Genomic DNA, 26,551 nt, shown 5'->3' on the forward strand with positions numbered 1-26,551 from the left:
CATAGCTTTTCCCACTCCAGATGGTTTTATAGATTAAACATGAGTATAGTGAACACTATCGGTTACTTGCCCATCAGCCACTTTCTCCTCCTTCTCAGTACCAGAATCCTAGTCTTATTTGGAATGATGACATAACCATTTAAAAATACTCAGGTTCCCAGACTCTGTTGCACCTAGGGGATAGTATGCAACTAGGTAAGAGATGTAATTAGATTTCATTTCTTCAGGTTCCTAGGAAAAGTTGTTACACAAAGCAAACTTGGATGGCATAGCTTTTTTTAATTCTTCTTTTTCTTTGTTCCTTCCCCTAATGCTCATTAGAAACCCTAGATGTGTAGGTACCATTCTGTGACCACTGACAGGGCAGAAAAGAGCTGCTGGCGTCATAAATACAGAATATCCATCTCTATGTAACTTGTTACAAGAAGAAAGTAACTCTTGAGTTTAAGTTGCTGTAGTTGGAGTTTTCTTACATGCAACTGAATACCCATCCTAATTTATACATCCAACTTGAGCTAAGCTCCCATTGTCCTAGGATTAGGCAAAAGAATTTATCATTTTTATTTCTATTTTATTTTTTTCAGAATTCCTAATCAAATATAGTGATAAACGAGAGTTCTCTTTCTGCTTTACAAATAGATAAACTAAGACGATAACAGAATTAATTCCTCTGCGCTCCTTACAAGGAATAGACTATATTATTATTAACTATGGATATTTTTATTAGGGCCATTACTTTAACTACTACCCTTATAATTATACATAACTACCGCCACTTTACATAACTACTACCCTTATAATTATAAAACCACTTCTTTTAAACTATGGTAGCTGCTACTAATAACATAAGAGCATAATTATTACTAAAGTATTAACAACATGTTTTTCTGTTTTTCATTGCATTTCTCTGAACCAGAGAAATGAAAAGGACATATTTTGTCTTTAAACTGGGCTAAAATCATCAGTTAAGGAGTATATTTAGAAGGGTTCAAAAAGCAAATCTGAGATTTAAATAATGGCTCAAATATAAAATATCATTCATAAATGGTCACCCATTGATTTGAGCATCTACTACAAAAGTCAATGGTTTCAAGATATCTGGACCTAGGGAATATGATAATTCATTGAGAAATGGAGCCCAAGAAATAGCATATATATCCTGTTAAATATGATTTGCTTTTGGAGAAAATAATTGTTGGGTTTAATTCTAAGTTACAAAGTTTGTTCTTTCACCTCTCACAGTAAGCCGTCCGTGCTGCAGGCCATCCACAGTGACTACCTGGACAGCATGAATGTCATCATTGTCCACAATCTGAAACTGTTCCCATGTAATGGCCCTAGACTGTCCCTCCAGGAGATTCAGACCTACAAGAGAAAACAAACAAACAAACAAAAATGTCCTGCAAAGTTCTACAGCATGCCAAGATGACTACTTTAAGACAAGAGTAATAAATTTTCACCCACGAAACTAGGTAAAAATTGTATCTTCAAAAGCTTCTCAAGAAACTACAGTTCAGCTTTTAAGTAACATTTTTACTATTAGTAATATTAAATCTAACCTGATGACTGGTTCCTTATGAACTATCCTTTAGAAGCATAATTGTGCCAAAAATGAATACTAGAAAGAAATAACAGACAGTATGTTCACAGGGGTCTCTAGTTCAAAAATGTACACAAGGAATTTTTCAAAGGCTGCTTTCACATATTTTAAAATGGGCAAGAGTCAGAAGCGCTTTCACACATAAATTCTAAGAGCATAAGTAGCCCACAGGATAGAGTATTAAAGTGGTTAAATAGTCATTAACTGCACAAATACAGAGCTACTGTGCTAGGGGAGGGTTTAATGGTGTTAGACAGGAAGAGTCTGAAACTTTGCAATGAGGGCTGTGTTTTAGTCTAGACGCTAATAAGGAAGGGATTTTTGTAACTAAAGGAATTCAACAATAAAAGCTTCTCCTTGGACCCAGCATGCTGAAGGGAATGTGGGGAGAAAGGGAAGTGCTGCTCAGAGCCAAGAAGACAGAATCCAGACTGAACTCCGCGGTTAGAGACAGGGAGCTGTAGTACCATCACTCATTCCCATTACCCAACAGACTGAAGAGAACCTTGAAAGGCGGCAAAGCCTTTCAAAGAAACAAGTGTCTTTATGAATTATGGATTTCTCATGGTATAAGCCTAGTAGTGGGATTGTTGGGTCATATGGTAGTTTTGTTCCTAGTTTTTTAAGGAATCTCCATACTATTCTCCATAGTGGTTATATCTATTTTCCTTAATGTTTACTGCAGCACTACTTACAATAGCTAGGACTTGGAAGCAACCAAAATGCTCATCAACCAGTAAATGGATAAAGAAGTTGTGGTACATATATTCAATGGAATATTACTCAGCCATAAAAAGGAATGAATTTGAGTCAGTTGAACTTAGGTAGGTGGACCTACAGCCTGTTATACAGAGTGAACTAAGAAAGAGGAAAACAAATATCATATACTAACACACATATATGAATCTATTAAAAAATGGTAGTGATGAACCAATTTGCAGGGCAGGAATAGAGACATAGACAGAGAATGAACTTGTGGACACAGTAGGGGAAGGAGAGGGTGGGATGAATCGAGTGCACAGAAGCATATACATTACCATGTAGTGGGAAGTTGCTGTGTAACACAGGGAGCTAGCCTGGGGCTCTGTCATAAATTAGGGGGGTGGATGTGGGGGGTGGGATGGGAGGGATTAAGAGGCAGGGTACATATATATATATATATATATATATATATATATATATATACATACATACATACACTTAAGGCTGATTCACATTGTTGTACAGCAGAAAATACCACAACCTTGAAAAGTAATTTTCCTCCAATTAAAAAAAAAAAAAGAAACAAGCGGATGAAATTTAAAGACTGTGTACTGGTAGACACAGTTAATGCATTAATGCTTCCCCTCAAATCTGCCTGGCTTCCCCTGCCCCCGATGTTGACAAATTGCCCACTTTCTAGCCTGGCAGCTCCAACAAATTTCCCACAATCCCCACACAGCAAAGCCCTGGCCACCATCATTGCTTCATCTTCTGATGTCGCTGCCTTCAACTGCCCACCAGACCAAGTTTTGGCATGACCTTCCCTGTGACCGTGGCCAGGTCTCACACCATGGGACTCAAGGAATTTGTACAGTGACTGCTGAGAAGAGCCAAGTGACACAATCCCGGACATGTGGGAAGTTAACGCCAGTGAGGCAACTGACTGAGGTGAGAGAAGAGATGGAAGATGCTGACACGTGGTTGTTCACCCCTTCCCAACCCCACCCCTGACTCTTCCCACACAGACTGTTTCCATCTCCTCCTGGAGACATCAGCACTACTGAGCGATAAGCTTTGTTTTCTTGTAAAACTATGACCAGCTCAGTCAAACCATCTTTCTATTTGCTACCCTCCAAATTCCCAACTTCCCTTCCCCTTAACCCAGATTTCAGTACAGGGTTAGTGCATATAATCTGCCTCAGGGGCTCTTTGCTAGGGAACCTGATTTAAGACATACAGGAATCCTGAAAGAAACATAAAGAGAGAGAGAGAGGAAGGAAAGCGAGAGAAGTGAGGGAGAAGAAGAGAGCAGAAGGAAAGAAGGCAGGGAAGGAGGGATGAAGGGAGGACAATGGCTGGTAACAAGGATTTTGAAGTCGAGAGTGCACAGTACAGCACAGAACAAGGCATCATGGGATGCAGCAGAGGAGCAAGCAAGAACACTAGAAATTTATGTAGCAAGATACTGATGGTGATTATGTTTTGTGATGGAGTAATGAATAATTTTATCCAACTACTATTATTTCATTCACTTATTCATTAACTCTACTTACTGTGCTTTCCAAGTTTTCAATGATCTTATATTAAGTTCATAATAATAAAATTTTATTTTAAAAAGAATTCTGATGTCCAAAGTAGTGAAAACCAGATCCGGAGCTCTTAACAAGCCTAGGTTTCTCAGATCACACGTAAACATGCAGACCATTAAGTCTCTATGCTGTATACTAAACTTTGCTGTTGTTCAGTTGCTAAGTCAGGTCCAGCTCTTTGCAACCCCATGAACTATAGCACACCAAGTTTCCTTCATTATCTCCTGGAGTCTGCTCAAATTCATATTTATTGAGTATTGAGTCAGTGACGCCATCCAACCACCTCATCCTCTGTCGCCCCCTTCTCCTCCTGCCCTCAATCTTTCCCCTCATTAGGGTCTTTTCCAATGAGTTGGCTCTTTGCGTCAGGTGGCCAAAGTATTGGAGTTTCAGTATCAGTCCTTCCAATGAATAGTCAGGGTTGATTTCCTTTAGGATTGACTGGTATGATCTCCTTGCAGTCCAAGGGACTCTCAAGAGTCTTCTCCAACACCACAATTCGAAAGCATCAAACTTTAGATCACCAATTCCTTCTTTTCTCTCATTATCCCTCAAGTAGAGGTAGAACAGGACAGAAAACCAGATTGTAAATGAAGGATGCCCAACTGATATTGTTCATCCCTACTGAAACTCACATATATATAAACACACACATGGTGTGTTACCCATGTGCAAGCACACACATACACACACGTGCACAAAAGATAATCTATATAAGCTGCCACCTGAGGATTTAAATCAGACAGAGATATTTTCTGTGTTAAATGAACCTACCAGCACTGCTTGAATGCCATTGATGGTAACAGTAGGAAAGGGAAAAATCTTCACTTACATTTCGTATTTACATCTGATCTAAATATATACACTGCATTGTAAGTCTTCTCAGAAATGAGAAACAGTACAAGGCCTTCTTTTAAAAGAAGTAAAGCGAGAGGAAATCGACATGGCAGAGTAGGAGGATGCAGAATTTACCTCCCTTCTCCCTCTCACCTTATGAACACATCAAAAATACATCTATACATGGAGCAATTCTCACTGGAAACAGACTGAAGACTGACAGAAAGACCCTTATGCAACCAAGGCTAAAAGAAAGTTGTGCAGGAAGGGAATAGAAGTAATCACAGAGTGGTCTACACCCCTAGGAGGGGCCACAGGACAGGAGGGGCATTACAAGGATGAAGATATTCCTGGGGAGTGAGTGGCTTGAACCATACACTGGGTGCACCAGCCCTGGGGTCAAACGGTGGGAAGATCATTGGCTGGTTTGAAAACCAGTAAGACAACAGGGCTTTAAGAGAGCTAGAGTCTACTCATGAAGAACCCACACATTCTTGTTTACTCCCAGTATAAGATGGAGAAAGCAGGTTGAAATTCCTCAGGACACTGGCTGGCTTCTCTCACAACTGCCTCAATGCATGCCCTGGCCCATGCTGGGTGGCCTTCCCAGCCCCACTTGCTCAGAGGCACAGCTCCCCACTAGAATGAGGCTGCTACAGCTGAGGAGAGCGCCCAGTTGTGGGAGATGGAGCTGGCTTGGGCCCAACCCTCACGGCTATTGCTCCAGTACCTTGGGACCTGGCCCTACCCCAATAGGGTGGTGATGTTGGCAACTGAGCAGAGAAGCCCTGGCTCATACCTGGCTCTGGCTCCAGCTCCTCCGTCTCTGGCTGCAACACCTACCAAGTTGATAGAGACCACTATGCTTTCATATCAGATCCAGCACTCCCATGAAATCCACAGGGAACATGCGCAGACTGTACAGACATGTACAGACTGTTCCCACACAAGGACATGCATTTAAGACCACGGTGGGTAACTTTTACTTCGTTTTATAGGACAGAAAAAGTTAATGAAAGCAGGAGCATGGAGAATTTTCTTTCAAATGAAAGAACTAAAAAAAGAAACCTGTAAAACCATCCAGTGAAACTGAGATGAATGAATTACCAGATAAAGAATTTAAAGATTAGTAATAAGAATGCTAACTGAGGGGAAAGAAGAGATGAGCTAGAGAATCTGAAAAAGTCAAAACTGAAGTATACAATAACTGCAATGAAAAATACACTAGAAATAATTAACAGACTAAGTGACACAGAGGACATATGGTGTTCTGGAAGATAGAATAATGGAAAATATCCAGTCAGAACAACAACAACAAAAAAACAAATTTTAAAAACTGAAAACAGTTTAAGGGACCTCTGGAACAACATCAAGCATAATAACATTTACATTACAGAGGTCCTAGCAGGAGAGGAGAGAACAAAAGAGGTCAAAGGATATTTGATGAAATTATGGCTGAAAACTTCCTGAACCTGAAGAAGGAAACAGATTTCCAGGTACAGGAAGCATAGAGCGTCCGAAACAAGATGAAACCAAAGAGAATCACACCAAAACATTTCATAATTAAAATGGCAAAAGTTAAAGAGAGAATTCTAAAGGCAGCAGGAAAAAAAAACAAAGAATCACATACAAGGGAACTCTCCTCCCCCAAGGCTATTTATTAATGGATTTTTCTGCAGAAACTTTGCAGGTCAAAAGGGAATGGTGTGATGTATCTAAAGTGCTAAACCAGGAAAAACCTACAACCAAGGATATTTTATCCAGAAAGATTATCCTTCAGAATTAAAGGAGAGATAAAAAACTTTTAAGCAAAAACTGAAAGAGTACATCAACATTAAACCAGTTCTTAAAGAGATGTTAAAGGCTCTTCTCTAAGTTGAAAAGAAACGAATGGGTTACAACGAGAAGTAAGAATTCATAAGAAAAGAAAATTCCACTAGTAAAGACAAATATATAGTAAAGGAAACCTGTACAGTAAAAGACATCATAAACAAAATGAAAAGACAACTTAGTGAATATACGAGCATATAAACAATTCACACAACTCAACAGCAAACAATAATAATCCAATTTAAAAATGGTCAGAAGATTTGAATAGACATTTTCCCAAAGAAGATACATAGACGGCAAACAGGCACATGAAAAGATGGTCAACATCGCTAGTCATCAGAAAAATGCAAATCAAGAGCACAGTGAGATATTACTTCACACCTCTCAGAATGACTGTCATCAAAAGAACACAAGTAACAAACGTTGGCAAGGATATAGAGAAAAGGGAACCTCATACACTGACCCTAATGCTGGGAAAGACTAAGAACAGGAGAAGAGGGCAACAGAGGATGAGATGGCTGGATGGCAGCATCAAATCAATGGACATGAGTTTGAGCAAACTCCAGGAGATAGTGAAAGACAGAGAAGACTGGCATGCTGCAGTCCATGGGGTCACAAAGAGACAGACACAACTGAGCAACTGAACAACAAAAACAAAATTGGTGTAGCCACTGTGGAAAAGAGTAGAGAGGTTTCTCAAAAAACTGGAAATTAAACTGCCATATGACCCAGCAATTACACTGCTGAGTATACTGGAATAAAACAAAAACACTAATTGGAAAAGATACTTGCACTCCAGCGTTCATAGCAGTATTATTTACGATAGCCACCATATGAAAACAACCCAAGTGTTCGTTAACAGATGAAAGGATAAAGAAGATATGGTTTATACATACAATGGGCTACTACTTAGCCATAATAAAGAATGAGAGTTCGCCATTTGCAACAATCTGGATGCACATAGAGCATATTGTGCTTAGTGAAAAAAATCAGAGAGACAAACACCCTATTTTATCACTTAAGTGTGGAATCTGAAAAATAAAATTAATGAATATGAGAAAACGGAAACAGGCTCACAGATACAGAGAACTAGTGATTACCAGTGGGAAGAAGGAAGAGGGGAGGTGCAATATAGGGAGAATTAATTAAGAGGTACAAACTACTAAGTATAAAATAAATAAGCCACAAGGATATATTGTACAATACTGGGAATATAGCCAATATTTTATAACTTTAAATGAAGTATAATATATAAAAATATTGAATCAGTATATTGTATACCTATAACTAACGTAAGATTGAAAGTCAGTCATATATTAAAAATAAGAAGACAAAGCAGTTTAAACTCTTAATTATGTATTTTCATGTCCATGCAACCCAACTTAAAAATAAGATAATGGATTATAGTCTGTGTCTTTCTTTGATTCCTTTGAACAATTTTGAGTTAGAGACCTTTTCTCTCTCAGTCCAACTATGCTCGGTATCACAGTCACTTTTTTGCCTCAATCAAAAAGGGACCTTTTTGGCTTATCTCCTGTAGAGGAAAGAACTTAATTTCAGGACACCAGAATCCTCACTTTAAATTTCTCACCCTGACAATAGGAAAAACAAAAGCAAACAAACAACTAGATACCCATAGCCTGTATGGTTTCAGTTGCTTTGTGTGTAAAATAGGAATGCTGCTGCTGCTGCTAAGTCGCTTTGGTCATGTCCAACTCTTAGAGACCCCATGGACTGCAGCCCACCAGGCTCCTCCGCCCATGGGATTTTCCAGGAATGAGTACTGGACTGGGGCGCCATGCCTTCCCCATAATGGGAATAAAGCTACCTTTTTTCACTGACCAGTGTGCTCTCTTGTCTTCCCTTCCCTGTTCTGTTTGACTCCTATACTGCACTTCACCTGTGTTCCAGGACACTCGCGGGGCATTTGTATCTGCTGTTCTGATGGAGATGTGGACTGTAATAGGTGCGCTCTTCTCAAAGAAGAAGTCATAGACCTCCAACTCCACCTGTAAACAAACAGTTGAATATGAACTACATATTGACAATTTATAATATAAAACACCATTAATTCTGGGATATATACCGCAGATGGAGGAAAAACTAAGTCAGTTTCTGCTGTTGCCTGACCTCATTTTTGACAACGTAATCTCACTTTTTCCAGCTCTATGTCTTATTCCTTAATTTATCAGTGTTTTTAAATTTTTTCTCTATGATTGAAGTTCTTAACCTGAAATAAGCAAATATGCTAGCAATGTGCCCCTGCATTTGTTCAGGAGACTACATCAGTCCAGCATGAGACCGCTTCAGCTTCTCGTGAAGATACAGGATCTAGAGCAGTGGTTCTCCACTGTGATTTTATCCCCCCAGGAAGCATTTGGGAATATCTGAAAACATTTTTGGTCTCATAAATAGGAATGCCCATGGAGGTGCTACAGGCATCTAGTGGATAGAAGCCAGGGAGGCTACTATTAATAACATCCCACCATGACCAGGTCAGTCCTTACAACAAAGAATTAGCCAATTCAAAATGCCAACAATGTTGCAGAGATCCTGATCTACAGGCAGCTATCCCACTAGATATATTATTAAATATCTATATTTTATTTGCTCCCTTGAATTTCATAGCTAATAAGTAGGCTTATACATTTTGAACTTTATTGCATGCTATGTGTGTATTACACCAGGTGCTGACAGAGAAGGATGAGGTATTAATATTGTAAAGGAAGGCAAGCTACCTACTTTTGAAGAATGTGTGGTCCATTTGAGAGGATAAAAGAAACAATTAGATAGTACCGTATCAGCAAGTACTACATTAAAAAAAGAGATTCAAGAGTGACAAATACACACATTGAAAATGAAACTATACTGATATGGGCGGTATCATTTTGGTGGTGTTGGAGAAGACTCTTGAGAGTCCCTTGGACTGCAAGGAGATCCAACCAGTCCATTCTGAAGGAGATCAACCCTGGGATTTCCTTGGAAGGAATGATGCTAAAGCTGAAACTCCAGTACTTTGGCCACCTCATGCAAAAAGTTGACTCACTGGAAAAGACTTTGATGCTGGGAGGGACTAGGGCAGGAGGAGAAGGGGATGACAGAGGATGAGATGGCTGGATGGCATCACTGACTCGATGAATGCGAGTCTGAGTGAACTCCGGGAGATGGTGATGGACAGGGAGGCCTGGCGTGCTGCAATTCATGGGGTCGCAAAGAGTCAGACATGACTGAGTGACTGAACTGAACTGAACTGAATATAAATATATATTAGGTTGAGCCCTATCACTAAGGAACTTTCCTCTAAGATCAATGTAGTACCTACTGGAGTGAAGTTGGATTTTCATGCCTACAAGAGACTGCCTGGTGTAACAGCTGAAGGGAGGATCAGCTAGCTTAAAGCTGCACTGGCCATTGCTCTGCTCGCAGAAATCTCACCCCAGGTGGCTTCCGGCCAAAAGAACTGAGCAGTGCAAAATCGCCACTGAGAAAATTGAAAGTCACCTTCTAACAAAGCAAACCAAAAAAGCACACATCACACATCTGGACACGTTCTGCTTTAGTATTACACTGTACAAAGCCAGACATAATGCATACAAAGCAGACAGAGCAGCAGCGCTTTGTTTGTGGATGTGAGATAAAACTGGACATCTAAAGAGAAATTACCTCATGCTACGGCTTCCCTGGTGGCTCAGAGGGTAAAGCGTCTGCCTGCAATGCAGGAGACCTGGGTTCGATCCCTGGGTCAGGGAGATCCCCTGGAGAAGGAAATGGCAACCCACTCCAGTACTCTTGCCTGGAAAATCCCATGGACAGAGAAGCCTGGCATACTACAGTCCATGGGATTGCAAGGAGTCAGACACGACTGAGCAACTTCACTTATGGAAGAAATGAGAAGTGAAGACAGGAAAGGAAAAACCAGTTGCCACTTACTATTATGAAGTGAAGAAAATAAAAGTAAAGGGCAAGGCATGGCATTTATAGTCTGCCCTTGAGCCTAAATGCTAAAAATGCCTAAACTAGATAGAGGGCAATTTGGTAACCCCAGGGACACATATTTCCCTTAATAGACCTGAACTCAAGTCTGTGTTAACCTGCTTATTTAAATTTTATATCATTTTTTAATCAACTTGCTGGTAGGTCTACAAGTTTGTGAAGGGTTATTATGCACAAGTCTGTAACCAGCTGTTCTCTACTCTCATTGAATACAAAACAAGAGGAGAGAGGCAGAAATAGAAATGATTTAGATTAGATAGAAAGACAACTTTCCTGATGAAAAGTGATAGTGAAATGAGTCTTTTTAATGAGAATATGGAATCTCCTACCCTGAGTAAGCATTATTACTTAAAATTAAGGACTCCAGTAGAAAACCTTGATGGAAAATAATATAAAATAACTTATTAATGAAAAATTACAAACAAATAGAAGTTAGACCATCTCTAACTTCAGTGGTCTATGTAATGCAAGAAGGCTGTTGGAGGCACCAGAGTTCTCAAACTGGTGAAACTGGGGGCCAAATGTGGCCTCAGAAATGTTTTGCAGCTGGTATTTTATGTTTTAAATTTACAATGTCTTCTATGTTTAAAAGTTGAAACTTTTTTAATTTAAATTTAATTTAATTAGAGGCTAATTACAATATTGAAACTTTTTAACTGAAGAATAGTTGATTAACGATGTTGTATTAGTTTCAGGTATATGGCATGGTGATTCAGTATTTTTGCAGGTGATAGTTCATTATAAATTATTAGAAGAAAAGGGCTACAATTCCCTATGCTATACAGTATATCTTTGCTGCTTATCTACTTTATACATAGTTAGTTTTTATCAATTAATCCCATACCCCTACTTTGTCCCTCCCCCTCCCCTATCCCCTTTAGTAACTACAAGTTTGTTTTCTAGGTCTGTGAGTCTGCCTCAGTTTTGCATAAACATTCACTTGTATTATGAAACTTGAAATATTTTTACCAAAAAAAAAGTAGAGCTTTCCAACTTTTCTTAAAAAAGGAAAGCTACAGCAACACTGGGTGCATCCATATTCTCACATGCAGCAGTCAGCTGGAGCTGAGTTACATCTGCTTCCTAAATTGCCAGCTCCTTCCTCACTTCCCCCCAGTCTCCCTCCGGATGGCTTTGTTCATTTGCATCACCTGCCTGGTTTGCATCTTGATTTGCAGTGATTGATTCTCTTCTTAGATTAGAGAGATTGATAATCTCTCTAATCATTTAGAGAGATTTTAATCACATACTGATGCCCAAATTCCATTTCCAGATGTTCTAATTTAACTTTCCTAAGGAGGAGATAAAAAACAACAACAACAACAATTTGGTATTCTTAAAGTTCTCTGGTGACGCCAATATTTAGCCAGGGTGGAGGTGGAGCACCAATTTTGTGATTAGAAGGAACTCTTCTTTTGATTCCATGTCCAGCACATATGGTTTATATGACTTTGGACAATGAGGCAGTGACCATACAAGGTAACCTGCAGGCTAAAGAGAAGTGGCCTCTTCAATGACTCTCTGAATACCAAAGAGTCTGGCAGCTTTGTCTCTCTTCCCTCTCACCTCATAAAGTCTCCTCTCAGAATGGCTGCTGTTTGGTGGCTGATAGGCAATCTGCATATCTCTTAGATCCTTCCAGGTGAAGGAGGACACTGGTCTGGTGTGATCCCACAGGTGAGTCACATAGCCCTGGAGTGGAGCTTTAGTAATGTTGAACACCAGCAAGGGTTTGGGGGTCTCATCCTCTTCACAGTCCAGAACCGATGTAGTCAGTGAGGTCAGGATGAACTGATCCACTTCCAGAATAAACATGGCCATGAATGCAGCTCTTGGAATCTGATTGGGAATTCCAGGTCTGATATAGACAGGCAGCCACGCGCGCTCTGACTTTGGAAGGAGAAAGAAAAGATAAAGGGGAGAACTATAAATGAAGCTATTGATATAATAGCAGGGTAAATCGCACGATATTTAACACAAAGTCACAGCCTAGAGGGTGCATCCAGCAGTGATCTGAATCATTTAGAGAGATTTTAATCACATACTGATGCCCAAATTCCATTTCCAGATGTTCTAATTTAACATTCCTAAGGAGGAGATAAAAAACCACCACCACAACAATTTGGTATTCTTAAAGTGCTCTGGTGACTCCAATATTTAGCCAGAGTTGACGTGGAGCACCAATTCTGTGATTAGAAGGAACTGTTCTTTTGATTCCATGTCCAGCACATATTGTTCATATGACTTTGGACAAGTTACTTAACTTCTAAATCTCGATTTCCCCCGCCTATAACATGGACATCCTAGAGGTCCTAGGTACTGAGTGAGGTTTACAAGAGATAGCCAACGTAAAGCACAAGGACTTGCCTAGTAGGTCAGTGGCTAAGACACTGCACTCTCAATGCAAAAGGCCAAGGTTCGATCCCTGGTTGGGGAACTAGATCCCACAAGCCACAATTAAGTGCTTGCATGCCACAACTAAGATCTTGCAGAGCCAAATAAATAAATAATTGTTTTTTAATCTTAAGAAGAAACAAAGTAAAGCACTAGCAGTGTCTGGCACACACAACCAATAAAGCACTAGCAGTGTCTGGCACACACAACCAACCTCCCCTGGCCACCCCATCCACCTCTTGTAAGTTTCAAAGGTGACAATGGCAGAATGAAGGAACCTGTCCTTATAATAGCTGCTCATGAAACTGAAGGACATTTGCTCAGTTGTGTATTAGTTAGGACCCTGGGTCTCCAAGTGAGGAGTAGGTCATCAAAATTGCAAGTAACTCTTCAAGATAGAAATACACCTTCCCCAAGTGAGAGAGCTATGAGGAAGAGGCTCTCACTGTGGGGATCTCCAGAGAAATCATGAACTTGCAACCTGGGATCTGAGGTCCCAACAAGTGCTATGGGCAGAAAGGATCCTCAGCAGAAGATAACTGGTCATCATAGAATTTGATGTCCCCCATTATTGGGAGACCAGGCTTAATGATCAGAGCCACATGAGTGCAGTACTGCTGAACACTGGATATTTATATAACAGAATGTTTAAAATGTAGTTCTTCATGGCTTAGTCTCAACTGAAGTTCCAAGAGAGAGCATTTCAAAGACAATGTGAGACAGGTATTATAGGCAGAATTTACAAAACAAATTGTCTGGAACCAGTTCCAGACTCTAGAACCTTCTCACCCACTCTAAGAATATAAAAGGGTTGAGAGAAGTAAGAGAAAGAAATTTATTTACAGACAGAAGTTGCTCTGTGTTGTGCTGAGTCACCACCTTGATGCCTCACACTGTATGCCCTCTATGAAGAGGAGGGGTGGGGGGGGGCAATGCTGCATCCCTTGTCCCAGGTGTCAGGAGGGAAGCTTCTATCACACCAGCCTTAAAAGTGTGTTTTACCAGTGGAGCACACAGGGGATTGATGTTGGGCTCATCCCTGAGGAAGCTAAGTGGCCAGAGGCAGAAGAAACATGGTATCTGTGCTGGGATCAGTCTTAGTCCTTGTTTGCTGCAGGAAGGAATATGTGAGTGCTCCCAGATATGGAGCAAGTGGGACAGAGCGTTGATCTAGGGTCATCTGGGTCCCTGACCTTTAGGTGCGTCTGTGAGAAGCCAAAAATCTCCACAGAAAGAAGCTGGAGGTGGAGGTCATATCCTAGGAGCACTGGGAGGAACTGCAATTGATTAATCAGGCTAGCAAAGATGAGAGGCCTTTGCAGAGGAGAATCTCCAGGAGAACAAGGAAATTGCCCTGAGACTAGGAAGAAGCTTGAAACATCCACCCAACTCAGAGAGCACAAAGCCATATTCTTTCAATGCCTGGTCAAATAAGACCTCTCTCTCCAAAAGTCCTCCAAAGCCACCCACTCCTCAGCCTAGAATTTCAGAAACTAGCCAGCAAGGCTCAGAGAAAAAGAGAAAAGCAAGAGAAACAGAAGGTGACAACTCCTCTCCCTCCCACATGATGGTTTATAAAAACAAAAGAGTGATAACGCTGAGAGTTTAGACTGTGTAGTTCTAATGTGCCATTGAAAAGCATTTGAAGATTTATAATTTAATCAAGAATGAGGAAATCATAGTATAAAAGGATTAGTTCTGAACAATAAGAAATATTAAACCTAGAGGTTAAGCTTGAACAAATATTACTTGAAACACTAACAAAATGGATACAAATGTCAAAAGAGTACACTTGAAATAAAAGATGAAGTTAAGTATCATAAAGCATAAAGATGATATGCTAGAATTAAAGCTGCGGATTATGTTAACCAAGCCTGGTGGTGGGTAATTGCAGTGAGAAAGGGTAAATAGGATCAGACCTCATAATATATATGAAGGAGGCAAAAGACTTCATTGTATTTTTTACTTAATATGTTAAAAATAAAGGTTAAAGTATTTTTTCAATTTAGAACTAAATTTAAAAAAATAAAAAATAAATAAATAAAAATTTTAAAAAAGAACTAAATTTTAAAATGGCATATTAAATAAGTAGAGGCAAAGGCAAATAAAATATAACCTAGAGTGCAAGATGATGTTATTAATTAGCAAGAAAGCATAAAACAAGATGATAGGGAAAAACAGATATCCATTATTATAGAAATATTGTCTCTATTCTCTTAAGACAAATATTCTGAAATTAAATATCCAATTATATCTGCCTTTACAGGAGAGGCATTTAAAATTATACAAAAAGATTAAACGTAAAAGGATGATCCAAAAAAGTCTGCAGATGTGACTATAAGAATTTCAAAGAGAGATGAATTCAAGGCAAGAATTAAAAAGGACAGTGTGTGCAGTTAATAGTGATAAAATGTACAAGACAATGATTCTGATATGCATCACTGTATTTAATATTATTCTGGCCAAACCAGTGGGGAATACAGGAGAAAAAAGAGAAATAATTACTGAAAAAGAAAGGAAAAACTATCATCATCAGTGGAAGATGTAATTAATACAGTCTTAAAAGCCTATAGAATTGAAAAACTTTTAGAATAATTGAATTCAAGAAAGAAGCCAGACAAAAGAAAATTAGACCAAGAAATAGCTTTCCTGTTTATCATCACTAACCAACAAGAAGAAATAGTGGAGGAGAAGAAGACTAGTCAGAATAAGTTCATGAAAACAAACTGCCTAGGATTGGACTTAGTAAGTGTGCTCAAGGGACATGAAGAAAACTGCAGCCTTAACAGAAATATATCAAAGATCATTTGCCTCAATGAAGTGAGATAACCTTTGCCTGGAAAAGATGACTCAATATGGTAAATGTTCCAATATTCTAATTTTTCTCAAAATAATTAGTAATTTTAATCCAATCCTGATAAAAAATAATTAGGGGCTTAAAAAAACTAACATAAGTATTAATTATTTATCTAGAACTAAGAATAGATAAGAAAATTTTGAAGCAGATGATGAGGAAAAACTTGCCTGTAAAATATTAAAGTCCAGACCTTTTATTTTGGAATAATATGGTACTGGCACAAGAATAAGTGGGCCACTCTAAAGAATAAGAGAACTAACCTTGAAACAGACATATAATATCTTTCTATACAACAGAGCAAGCAAAAAATCAGTAGGAAACAGGTTCATTATTCATCAAATAGTGTTGAAAATTTTGGCTACTTGCAAAAAAACTGTTCTGTTGTTTTACAATAAGACAAAATTTATCTCAGGCAGATTAAAAAGGTAAACATAAACAAGAAAATATTTTTAAATCTATAAGAAATTATGGGTGAATAGTCAGTCTCTTGATGAGGATGGATTATACCAGCATAAAAATAATAAAATAACAAGATATAAAACTTCAAATATAACATAAATTCAACTCCATAAACTGATTCTGGTATGCATGTCTCCCCCTCTGTGTGTGTGTGTGTGTGTGTGTGTGTGTGTGTGTGTCTATGGGTATATATACACATACATTTATATATATATATATAAGAAATACCCTAGTTCCATTTTCTTTTTTCTTTCTGTGCTTTTTAAAAAAAATAGCCTCTGCCATTGAGCATATTACTATAATCATAAAAGAATCTGTTTATGACATGCCAAACTGACTATGCTATAAGCAAATTCTAAATAATACAGGAAGATCATTTTAGAGAGGAAACTTCTAATAAAACTAATCTGAAAATATCAACAAAGAAAGCCCTATATCAATATATGAGGAAAAAGATGAAAAATCAATTAGGAAGAAAAATGGCTCTAAATTTTGTTCTTTACAGAGATAAAAAAGCATTAAATGTCAAAGAAGTTTCATGTCAAAACAAACAGAAAACATGTACTAATCGTTAGGAGACTGAGAGTTTAGTCTTGATTCATCCATGCATGTATGGTCAAGATATGCAATTTTTGTGGCCCCAGTATAAAATAAGGGGCTTGGGCTAAACCAATTGTTTCCAAAAACATCAGTTTTTTCACTAGCAAAAAATACGTGTAGAGCTTACTATGTGTTCAGCTTTGTGCCAAGCTTTGTAAGCATCACCTCATTAAATCCTCTCAATAAGAAGTACTACTATGCCCATTGCAAGACCTTAAAAATGAGGCATAGAGTACAAAATCACACAGCTAGTTAAGTAAACATTTGAACCCAGGCAACCCAGTCCCAAGGGCAGGCTAACTATTAACGTCAGACTTAAATCTCTTCTTAAATCTCACTTCCCCAAGTGATTTACCTGATCAATTTGACCAGACCACCTCACAATTTTTCCAGTTCTCAATTATAAAATACTACAACCCTGTTTAATCATTTCTTTCTCATTCTTTGTTTTATTAATTCCTGTGGTAATAATGTTCAACATTCATCTGGGTCTCTTAGGAGAAATCAGAGGAAGAAGTGAGACTGAAAGATGGAGTTCTTTCACAAATGTCATCTCAGATCATCTTAAATCAGCACAAAACCTGACCTGTTTCAGCAGGTTCATAGTCATTTCAGCTTCCCAAATAAACACATTACAGAGTGCCTGAGTTAGTAGAGAAGCCTGCCAATCTTTCACTTAGATTGACTTCACTTTCTGTCATCATTTCAATAAGAAGAGATTAAGAGGAAGAAAGGCAAGGAGAATTTAAAACAGACTGGAAGACGGAGATGGCCCTGCTACAGCCCTCACAGTGGGACGAGGACTCCCTCTCTCCCAGTTTCCTATGGCCTTGCTGAATGGGTGTATGGACCCTCTGATTTCCTCCAACAGATGAAAAGAGGGTCTAATAAAGAGGTAAATGAAGCATCAAAGAGTAGGAGTTAAAAAAGCGAAAACGAGAAACTGAAGAATATTGAAGGGAAAGGGAGAGAAAGGTTAGCATGTAACCTGATTCTGGTTCTTTCTAAGTTGCAATGGTAGAGCTACAAGATTGCCAGAAAAGGGAAATTATACATGGATATTATGTGCAAAACCAACCCTGTTTTAAGCACTTACTGGGAGAACAAGCCTGCAGTTCCAGTGAGTCATTAGGCTGTTCCACCCACAACCATATGGGAACCCTCGCTGACATGGGAGCCAGCACAAGTGACCCCAGAGAACCAGCTCTCAGCCGGGGACCCAGACACATGAGCCCATAGACTCTACCTTGTATGTGATTTTACTCCTGCTATCTGTGAGGTCCAGTTGGATGGAGAAGTAATCAATGTTGGGAGAAGGGGAACTCAGGTGTTGGTATCGAAGCCCCATCAGCAGGAACTCCTCACAGCTCACTTTGAGACTTCCGACTTTCTTCAGTCCCAGGGTACACCTGCCACCTGGACACTTCAGTTCTGTCCTCAATTCTAGAATGCATAGCAGGGAATTAAGAGAGGCACTTGTACCTTAGCGATTACCTTTAAAAACCTGTCCTCCCTTCCACAGACACTTATTCCCTCTCGCTGACTAAAGAACACTCGTGTTTCCACCAATCGTTCACTGAGTGGGTTGTCATTATTCTGAAAACCTGCCATTTCCTTACTGTAAAAACAATCAACCAATTATCTAACAAGGTCCTTACCCACCAAAAGTGCTTGAGAGAAAAAATATAAAATGCATTTTCTGGTGGTGGACCACCTCTGACAAATAGGCTCACTGTAGGCCTTCCACAGTCCTGCTCTTGTCTGTATTTACAGCATCCATTTCCATAGCGCCACCATGCAATCTCTGCTAGAATATTCTATTCATTGAAATTCACTCCCCACTTAAACACCTCTGAATTCTGCCTATTTTCCAGGTCCGCTTTGTCTTTTCACTAAACCTTTCTTCAAATATTCATTGACCACCTGAACCAACCTAATCTCCTCCACTAAAATCTGCAGTCATCTCTCCAGTACGTAGTCTTTTTGTCTCTGCCAGCTGTATTATTCACTCTTGCACCGTCTATGATATGCACAGGCCACTTATGTTAGTGGCCTTTTGCACACTTCCCTGATGTAAAGACTGGGTATTCTATTCTTACCCAGAAGGCTGCAAAGACTAGATGAGATGACATATGGGCAAACATGTCTTTAGCTATAATTTACTGTCCAAATTCCAGGTATGACTACAACCATGATTTTCCCTTATATTTCTTGGTCTTTCCCCAGTGCCTAGAACACTATTATGCATCTAAGAGCTGCCCAAAATGTGATAATTAAATGAATAACAAGAGGAACATTACCCATCATACTGTCCAAATTCCAGGTATGACTACGACCATGATTTTCCCTTATATTTCTTGGTCTTTCACAGTCTTTCTAGAACACTAATATGCATCTAGGAAGTGCCCAAAATGTGATAATTGAATGAATAACAAGAGGAACATTTTCCATCAACTCTTCCTGATTTAAACCATATCTCCTGCCTACCAGCTTTAACCCAAACCTGCTTCAAGTCTAATAACACCTAATAAATTCCCCAGCTACTCTGGCTATCACTGCTATTGCTACTCACTATTAATAATAACAGCTGACAGTTACTGAACACTTGCTATGAGCCAGACACTGTGTGAATTGCTTTGTGTGTGTGTGTGTGATCTCACTCACTCTCACCTTTATACAACCCTATGGAACAGCCACTATCCTTGACCATTTTTCAGACACTTAGGTTAACAAACTGACCTAATACCACACAGGAAGTAAACAGCAGAGGCAGTTTTCAAGCCCAAGTTTTTCTGTTTCCAAAGTCTGCACTCTTAGCCACTAATCTATGTTTTCAGCCAGCTACAAATCCTATTAAGTAAAACTCCTTGTCACTGTGGAAGATGACCATTTAAGACCTGGCAGATTTAGTAACATCCAGATAAGTATTAAAACATATCATACGAGACTCAGGGAAGAAACTATGTGGCTGATCTCCACGAGGTTCTTCCAGCTGGGGCTCCACCAGAACCAACTGGCCATGGGCTGGCAGCTGAGTTCCCACGGGGTCCAGTCTGACTGTGCATTCCAGGCTGGCCATCCTCTCGTAATCAAACCTGAGCAGGTTCTTATCAATGACTCGGGACAGGCCGTAGAACTCAGACACCTCCAGTGCATCATCACTCACGCGGATGATGTTACAGTCTGGTTCCAGGAGGTAGACCCGCAGGGTAAAGGTTTCCGTGAAGGTGTCTGTCTCAGTAAACCTGAGGGCAGAACAGAGCAAAGGCAACATTACTGGTGTGCAGGTTCTTCTGATACTTGGGCACTAAGTTGGCTTGAAGCTTAAAGATTGTCTTTCACACAATCTGTGTATCAGGGAGTTTGGATTTTACTTTATACTCTACACCCCACCTCCCTGTTCTTTTCCCTTCTCCTTAAATTGGTGTCAACTCCTTTTTCTGTTACTTCCCTTTCCAATGACCCTCCTTTTAACACCTTCTCTCAAATCTATCATAAATATGGGCATTTAATGACTGCTCTGATCTCAGTCTCATCTCTAGCATGTGTGCAGTTTAAGAGTATCCTGCAAATCTAGTTAATGCACTGACTTTTTTTTTTTTTTAGGTGTCTGGTACTTTAATTTTTTTTTTTTACTTTACAATATTGTATTGGTATTGCCATACATCAACATGAATCCGCCACGGGTGTACACATGTTCCCAATCCTGAACCCCCCCTCCCACCTCCCTCCCCATACCATCCCTCTGGGTCATCCCAGTTCACCAGCCCCAAGCATCCTGTATCCTGCATCAAACCTAGACTGGCGATTTCTTTCTTATATGATATTACACATGTTTCAATGCCACTCTCCCAAATCATCCCACCCTCTCCCTCTCCCACAGAGTCCAAAAGACTGTTCTATACATCTGTGTCTCTTTTGCTGCCTCGCATACAGGGTTATCATTACCATCTTCCTAAATTCCATATATATGCGTTAGTATACTGTATTGGTGTTTTTCTTTCTGGCTTACTTCACTCTGTATAATCGGCTCCAGTTTCATCCACCTCATTAGAACAGATTCAAATGTATTCTTTTTAACGGCTGAGTAATACTCCATTGTGTATATGTACCACAGCTTTCTTATCCATTCATCTGCCAATGGACATCTAGGTTGTTTCCATGTCCTGGCTATTATAAACAGTGCTGCGATGAACACTGGGGTACACGTGTCTCTTTCCATTCTGGTTTCCTCAGTGTGTATGCCCAACAGTGGGATTGCTGGGTCATAAGGCAGTTCTATTTCCAGTTTTTTAAGGAATTTCCACACTGTTCTCCATCGTAGCTGTACTAGTTTGCATTCCCACCAACAGTATAGGAGGGTTCCCTTTTCTCCACACCCTCTCCAGCATTTATTGCTTGCAGATTTTTGGATCGCAGCCATTCTGATTGGCATGAAATGGTACCTCATTGTGGTTTTGATTTGCATTTCTCTGATAATGAGTGATGTTGAGCATATTTTCACGTATGCACTGACTTTTAATTCAGGAGTGAAGGGGTGAGGGACTTCTGAAGCATCAAGCCCTTTTTGCTTTTCACAAATGCCACTACAAGAATAGTTATTTGCAATCTAGCTGGGGAAGCTCAGCTCAGTGGGTGGCATGTAAAGGGTGATCGGTGACTGTAACCTCCATTCCCTTCATTCCCTTAGGAACTACACTCTCTGGATATTTGCAGAACCTAATAGGGATGGATTGTCATTCTTTTTCTGATTAAATTTATTAATTTTTAACTGAGGGATAATTGCTTTACAGTACTGTGTTAGTTTCTGCCAAACATCAGCATGAATCAGCCATAGGCATACCTAGATCCCTTCCCTCTTGAACATCCCTCCCAGCTTCATCCCCATCCCACCCTTCTAGGTTGTTACAGAGTCCTGCTTTGAGTTCCCTGAGTTATACAGCAAATTGACAGGCTGTCATTCTTTATTGAAGGGAGAAAATTTAAGTGATGGTCGTGCATCAATAATAGATTCTCCATTGATGTGCTTTCATAATGGCCCAGGCACATGCGAGACTCCTTACAAATAGTTTATCATTCAGTCTTCACAGGAATCTATGGTAGTGTTGTTGACTCCATTTTACAGATGAGGAAACTAAGGCTTAGAGAGGTCAAGTAGCTTACCAAGAGGGCTAGAGATGAGGTAAGAGGGCAATAAACATGCTCTCTGCTTTTATGCCTCCAACTCCTCTGAATGTTCTACTTTAAATCCTCAAGACCAGGAACACTGACAGGTCCTCTAACTGTACTTCATCTGTGCTGCTCCTCCCGCCTCATCCTTTAGAAACTCAAAGAAATGGGAACAGCCAGAATTCATCAGTAAGCTCTCTGAAGCTAATTAGTTTTGTTAACTTTAAAGTCTTAGGAAGATCAAACAGCCCTATATGCTGATTGCCTTGTTCCCAAGGAATCCTTGGGTGCCATCTCATTTTCTGAGCACGGCATTTGCTTCATGCTTCTCTTTTGGCTTGTCATTATGTGTCACAATTTTCTAGCCATCTTTTGCATCAGGCCCTGAAAACCAGCCCATTTATCCTCATTCTTTTGTTTCCTAAGCCTACCTAGCATGAGCCCGACCTATGATGGGTGATCAGGATAATTGACTGTCTGCTACAAAACTCTAGACTAGTATTCCTCTAGTACTTAAGGCAAATTCATGCTGCTGTATTTTAGTCAAATACTCTTAAAAGTGACAAAAGCCAAGTACAAAACTATATAAGGCCTACTCCACCTACACTGAATTTTCAGTTGCTTCTATGAAGTGAGCAATAACATAACCATGAGCTTAATTTTTAAGTTAACTCTTTATTTAGATATAATTCACATAATTCTAAAATTTTACGTTTTTAAAGTTTACAACTCAGTGTTTCTAGTATTTTCAGAAGGCTATGCAACCATCCTGCTCTCTAATTCCAGAAACACTTTTATCACCTCCCCCCATAAAAATCTACACCCATGAGCAGTCAATCCCCATTCACCCCATCCCCGAAAGCTGGCAACTGCAATCTACTTTCTGCCTTTCTGAATTTGCTTTTACTGAACATATCATATAAGTGAAATTATACAATGTGTAACACTTTATGTCTGACTTCTTTCACTTAGCATAATATTTTCAAGGCTCATCTGTGTTATAGCATGTAACAGTACTTCATCCTTTTGTGGCGGAATAATATTTCACTGTATAAATATACCACATCTTGTTTACTCATTCATCAGACTGATTATTTCAACTTTTTGACATGTACACAAAATGCTACAGTGAACATTTGTGCAAATTTTTGTGTGAACATGTTTTAATTTCTCTTGTACATTTATGTATCTAGGAGTAGAACTGCTGGGTTATATGATCACTTTGATCGTTTTAAACCTTTTTAAAATATAATATGTTTTTTAGTTTTTTATTTTTTAAATTTTAAAATCTTTAATTCTTACATGCGTTCCCAAACATGAACCCCCCTCCCACCTCCCTCCCCATAACATCTCTCTGGGTCATCCCCATGTGTTTAAAAATAGAAGATATTGCACTTCTTAAAACTAAGTAGTTGATAATCAAAATGAAGAATTTCATTCACTTTTGGAATATATTTTCTTCCTAATTCTCATTAAAAATTTGTAGGTTGTAATCTCCATTTTTAATCGTAAATGGAGAGTTGAATGACCAGAGATACCTGTACAAGAACTCTAAAGGGAAACAGGAGAAGGCTAATAATTCCACAGAAAAACCCCAAGGAAGAGGATATAAATAAAAGTAACTGAAAGGGTGCTACAATTCTTGCCTCATCCATTCAGGTCTCCAGTTCCTACTACTAATTACTTACTTGTTTGAAATCTAGTAACTCCCACCATAGCAATACTTATCCAAAGAAACAGAAGCACACAGAACGGTTATCTGACAAAGAATGAAGAACGCTCCTGTGCCACTTACCTGTAGAGTCTAAGCTTCACTGTGTCTTCATCAAGAATTGGGCAACCATTATGAGTATATTTTACTTCATTGGGAAGGAAATGGCAGTCAAAGACCTAGTTCATGAGAAGAAAGGGATATATATGTGAAAATCATTGGTACACTTTTTAGTTTTTCCAGTAGTAAAGTATGGCCTGGAGAAATTATGTTCTCTTAGCATTATGTACATATATATATGTTTTGTTGAGTAGGATCTTAATTCTCTGGATCTTAATTCCCTGAACAGGGATAGGACCTATACCCCTAGCAGAGGAAGCAGAGTCCTAACCACTAGACCACCAGAGAATTTCCTATATGTGAGTGTTTTAACCACCAACACCCCTACGCAGCCCCATGTCCATGACCATCCTGCTTATATAGCTGTTGTCTGTTTTGAGAATATCTAAATTATGAAAGTCTGGTTCTTTGGAAGGAATGATGCTGAAGCTGAAACTCCAGTACTCTGGCCACCTCATGTGAAGAGTTGACTCATTGGAAAAGACTCTGATGCTGGGAGTGATTGGGGGCAGGAGAAGGGGATGACAGAGGAAGAGATGGCTGGATGGCATCACTGACTCGATGGATGTGAGTCTGAGTGAACTCCGGGAGTTGGTGATGGATAGGGAGGCCTGGCGTGCTGCAATTCATGGGGTCGCAAAGAGTCGGACATGACTGAGCGACTGAACTGAACTGAACTGAAGCAGATAAATTAGGCAGTGATGATCTCTAAATAATTATCTTTTTATAGTATATTTAAAATATGGTTCCATTTTTTAAAACATTATTAGCCAATACCTTTCAGGGGTTTATAGCAACTAAGGAAGTATACCTGTATGTACACAGGGAAAGACACGTCTTAGCCCACATACCAACATGCTATATTAGCTCTGTGTGTATTTTTTCTTCTCCTTTTATTGCTTTCCTTTCCAAATAGTGTTTTTATATTTAAAGATGAAGCTGCTTACTATGGACACTATTGTGTTTGATCAAAGCCAAACAAGACCCACAGTAGTTTCTCATTTACTTGCAAAAGACTGTGGTTACTAGTTATGTAATAACAGAAGTGATTCGTGTGACAAACAGCAACGTCAAGGCAATTTTCTCTCTTCAAGCAGAGTTATAATTAACTGCACCACCTAATTCAGAACTATTAGGGAAATTGCCAATTGTTATATTCTGGGGTCATATTTCTTAAAAGAATTTTCTCTTCCAATCACACCATAACACTCATTCTGTACAGTCTGACTTGGTAGAGTACTAAGAAATACTCTCGAGGTATTTACATGTCATCACTGCTGAGTTCATGCTACTTAGCCTGTGCCTAAGTACAGCCTCACACATTTACAGAAAACATAATCCTTTCTGACTGTACTCTAGTCAGAAGGTCTCTTCTTTATCTCCTTCCTTACTGTCAGAAAAAGGAAGCAAAGACATCTGTAGAAGAGGAGATCATTTATTTGCATTCCTGTTCTACACACATCTTCGCTTCCTCTTTTTAATTGACAACAAGGAAGGAGATAAAGGAAAGACCTTCCCCATATCATTGACAAATAGTCATGGTAATAAAGAGACAATCTGCTTTGTTAAAAGAAACATCTGTTTTATGTTTCATGATATGTTTTCCTTTTATAAAAGGCGACAACCATAATTGTCCATAAATTTACTAACCAAAACAAAGGAGAGTTAAATCCTTTTCTAATTACTGTCTAGCTTTGTTTTTTTCCACTCCAACTGCTTTTCAATTACAATTTATAATTAAATTGTCACACATTCCTAACTCATTACTCACTTTAATGACAGTAAACTGGTTCAAACGAGAGAGATTTTCTTACTGCTATATTTCCTATTCAAAAGAGCAAGCTCAGCACTAAACTGTGGTGCTTTTCCACCCAGGAAATTTCTTGCTTTGGGACAGGTGTGAGCAATGCTGTGTGGGGGTAAGTCTTATCCTAAAACATGAGGAAAACATATCACCATTGACCTTCTCTAATTGACTATATCAAGAGGGTTATCTAGACAGAAGGTACTGGAATGCACCAAGCGAATTCCTTTCCAAATATCCAATAGGAAAATGAACCTGTTGGTCCTAAGACAAACTTCAGTAATGAAATGAAAACACTAATTGAACAGATGTTAAACAAAACATTTTCTGTGCAAATCACATGAAACTGTTCATTACACAGCAGGGTGTTGTTAATACAGTCATCTCACTAGGAATGGGCCCACATAAGCTTGCTTTCACCTCTATTGAGGAGTAATGCATACATTGTGTGTTTGTGTGTGTGTGCACTTGCACGCATGCATGCACAAGGTTATGCTTAATTTCAAAAACTCCATAAGACACAAATCCCTAGAGAGAACGGCATCTGCCAGGATTAAAAACAGGGACATATTCCTCAAAAAATCACCTTTCACTTAGGAATTTTGGTTTTGTTCAAATTATCACAATAAGAAAATAGGAAGATCACCTGGTGATCTGAAAAAGCTTTTCCAGATAGACAAATTTCTTGATAGTACAAAGCTCTAATGTTTGTCCAGAAGGTAATGAAACTCCACATTTTAAGAAAATAAATATATTTACTTCGTGTGTGCATGTTCAATCGTGTCTGAGTCTTTGTGATCCCATGGACTATAGCCCACCAGGCTCCTCTATCCATGGAATTTTCCAGGTTAAGAATACTGAAGTGGGTTGCCATTTCCTATTCCAG

The 26,551-nt window shown here is 39.1% G+C and overlaps 1 protein-coding gene across 7 annotated transcripts in view; it reads right to left on the reverse strand.

Moving 5' to 3' along the window:
- The window catches only part of FREM1 (FRAS1 related extracellular matrix 1), a 179,727-nt gene that overhangs the window by 120,483 nt on the left and 32,693 nt on the right, over positions 1-26,551 (reverse strand). For all 7 annotated transcript variants that reach the window (XR_011254372.1, XR_011254374.1, XR_011254373.1 and 4 more), the window contains exons 3-8: positions 23,826-23,920; positions 19,805-20,106; positions 18,108-18,304; positions 12,118-12,441; positions 8,459-8,567; positions 1,234-1,365 (exon numbers count right to left, since the gene is read on the reverse strand). Coding sequence is in view for 2 of the 7 variants with exons in the window: in XM_069576602.1 (XP_069432703.1) it covers positions 1,234-1,365; positions 8,459-8,567; positions 12,118-12,441; positions 18,108-18,304; positions 19,805-20,106; positions 23,826-23,920 (1,159 nt within the window). In the remaining 5 variants the exon portion in view is untranslated. The remainder of the gene's footprint in view (positions 1-1,233; positions 1,366-8,458; positions 8,568-12,117; positions 12,442-18,107; positions 18,305-19,804; positions 20,107-23,825; positions 23,921-26,551) is intronic.

The sequence above is a fragment of the Ovis canadensis genome, chromosome 2 (genome assembly GCF_042477335.2).
Source record: "Ovis canadensis isolate MfBH-ARS-UI-01 breed Bighorn chromosome 2, ARS-UI_OviCan_v2, whole genome shotgun sequence".
In the NCBI taxonomy this organism is placed as follows: Eukaryota; Metazoa; Chordata; class Mammalia; order Artiodactyla; family Bovidae; genus Ovis; species Ovis canadensis.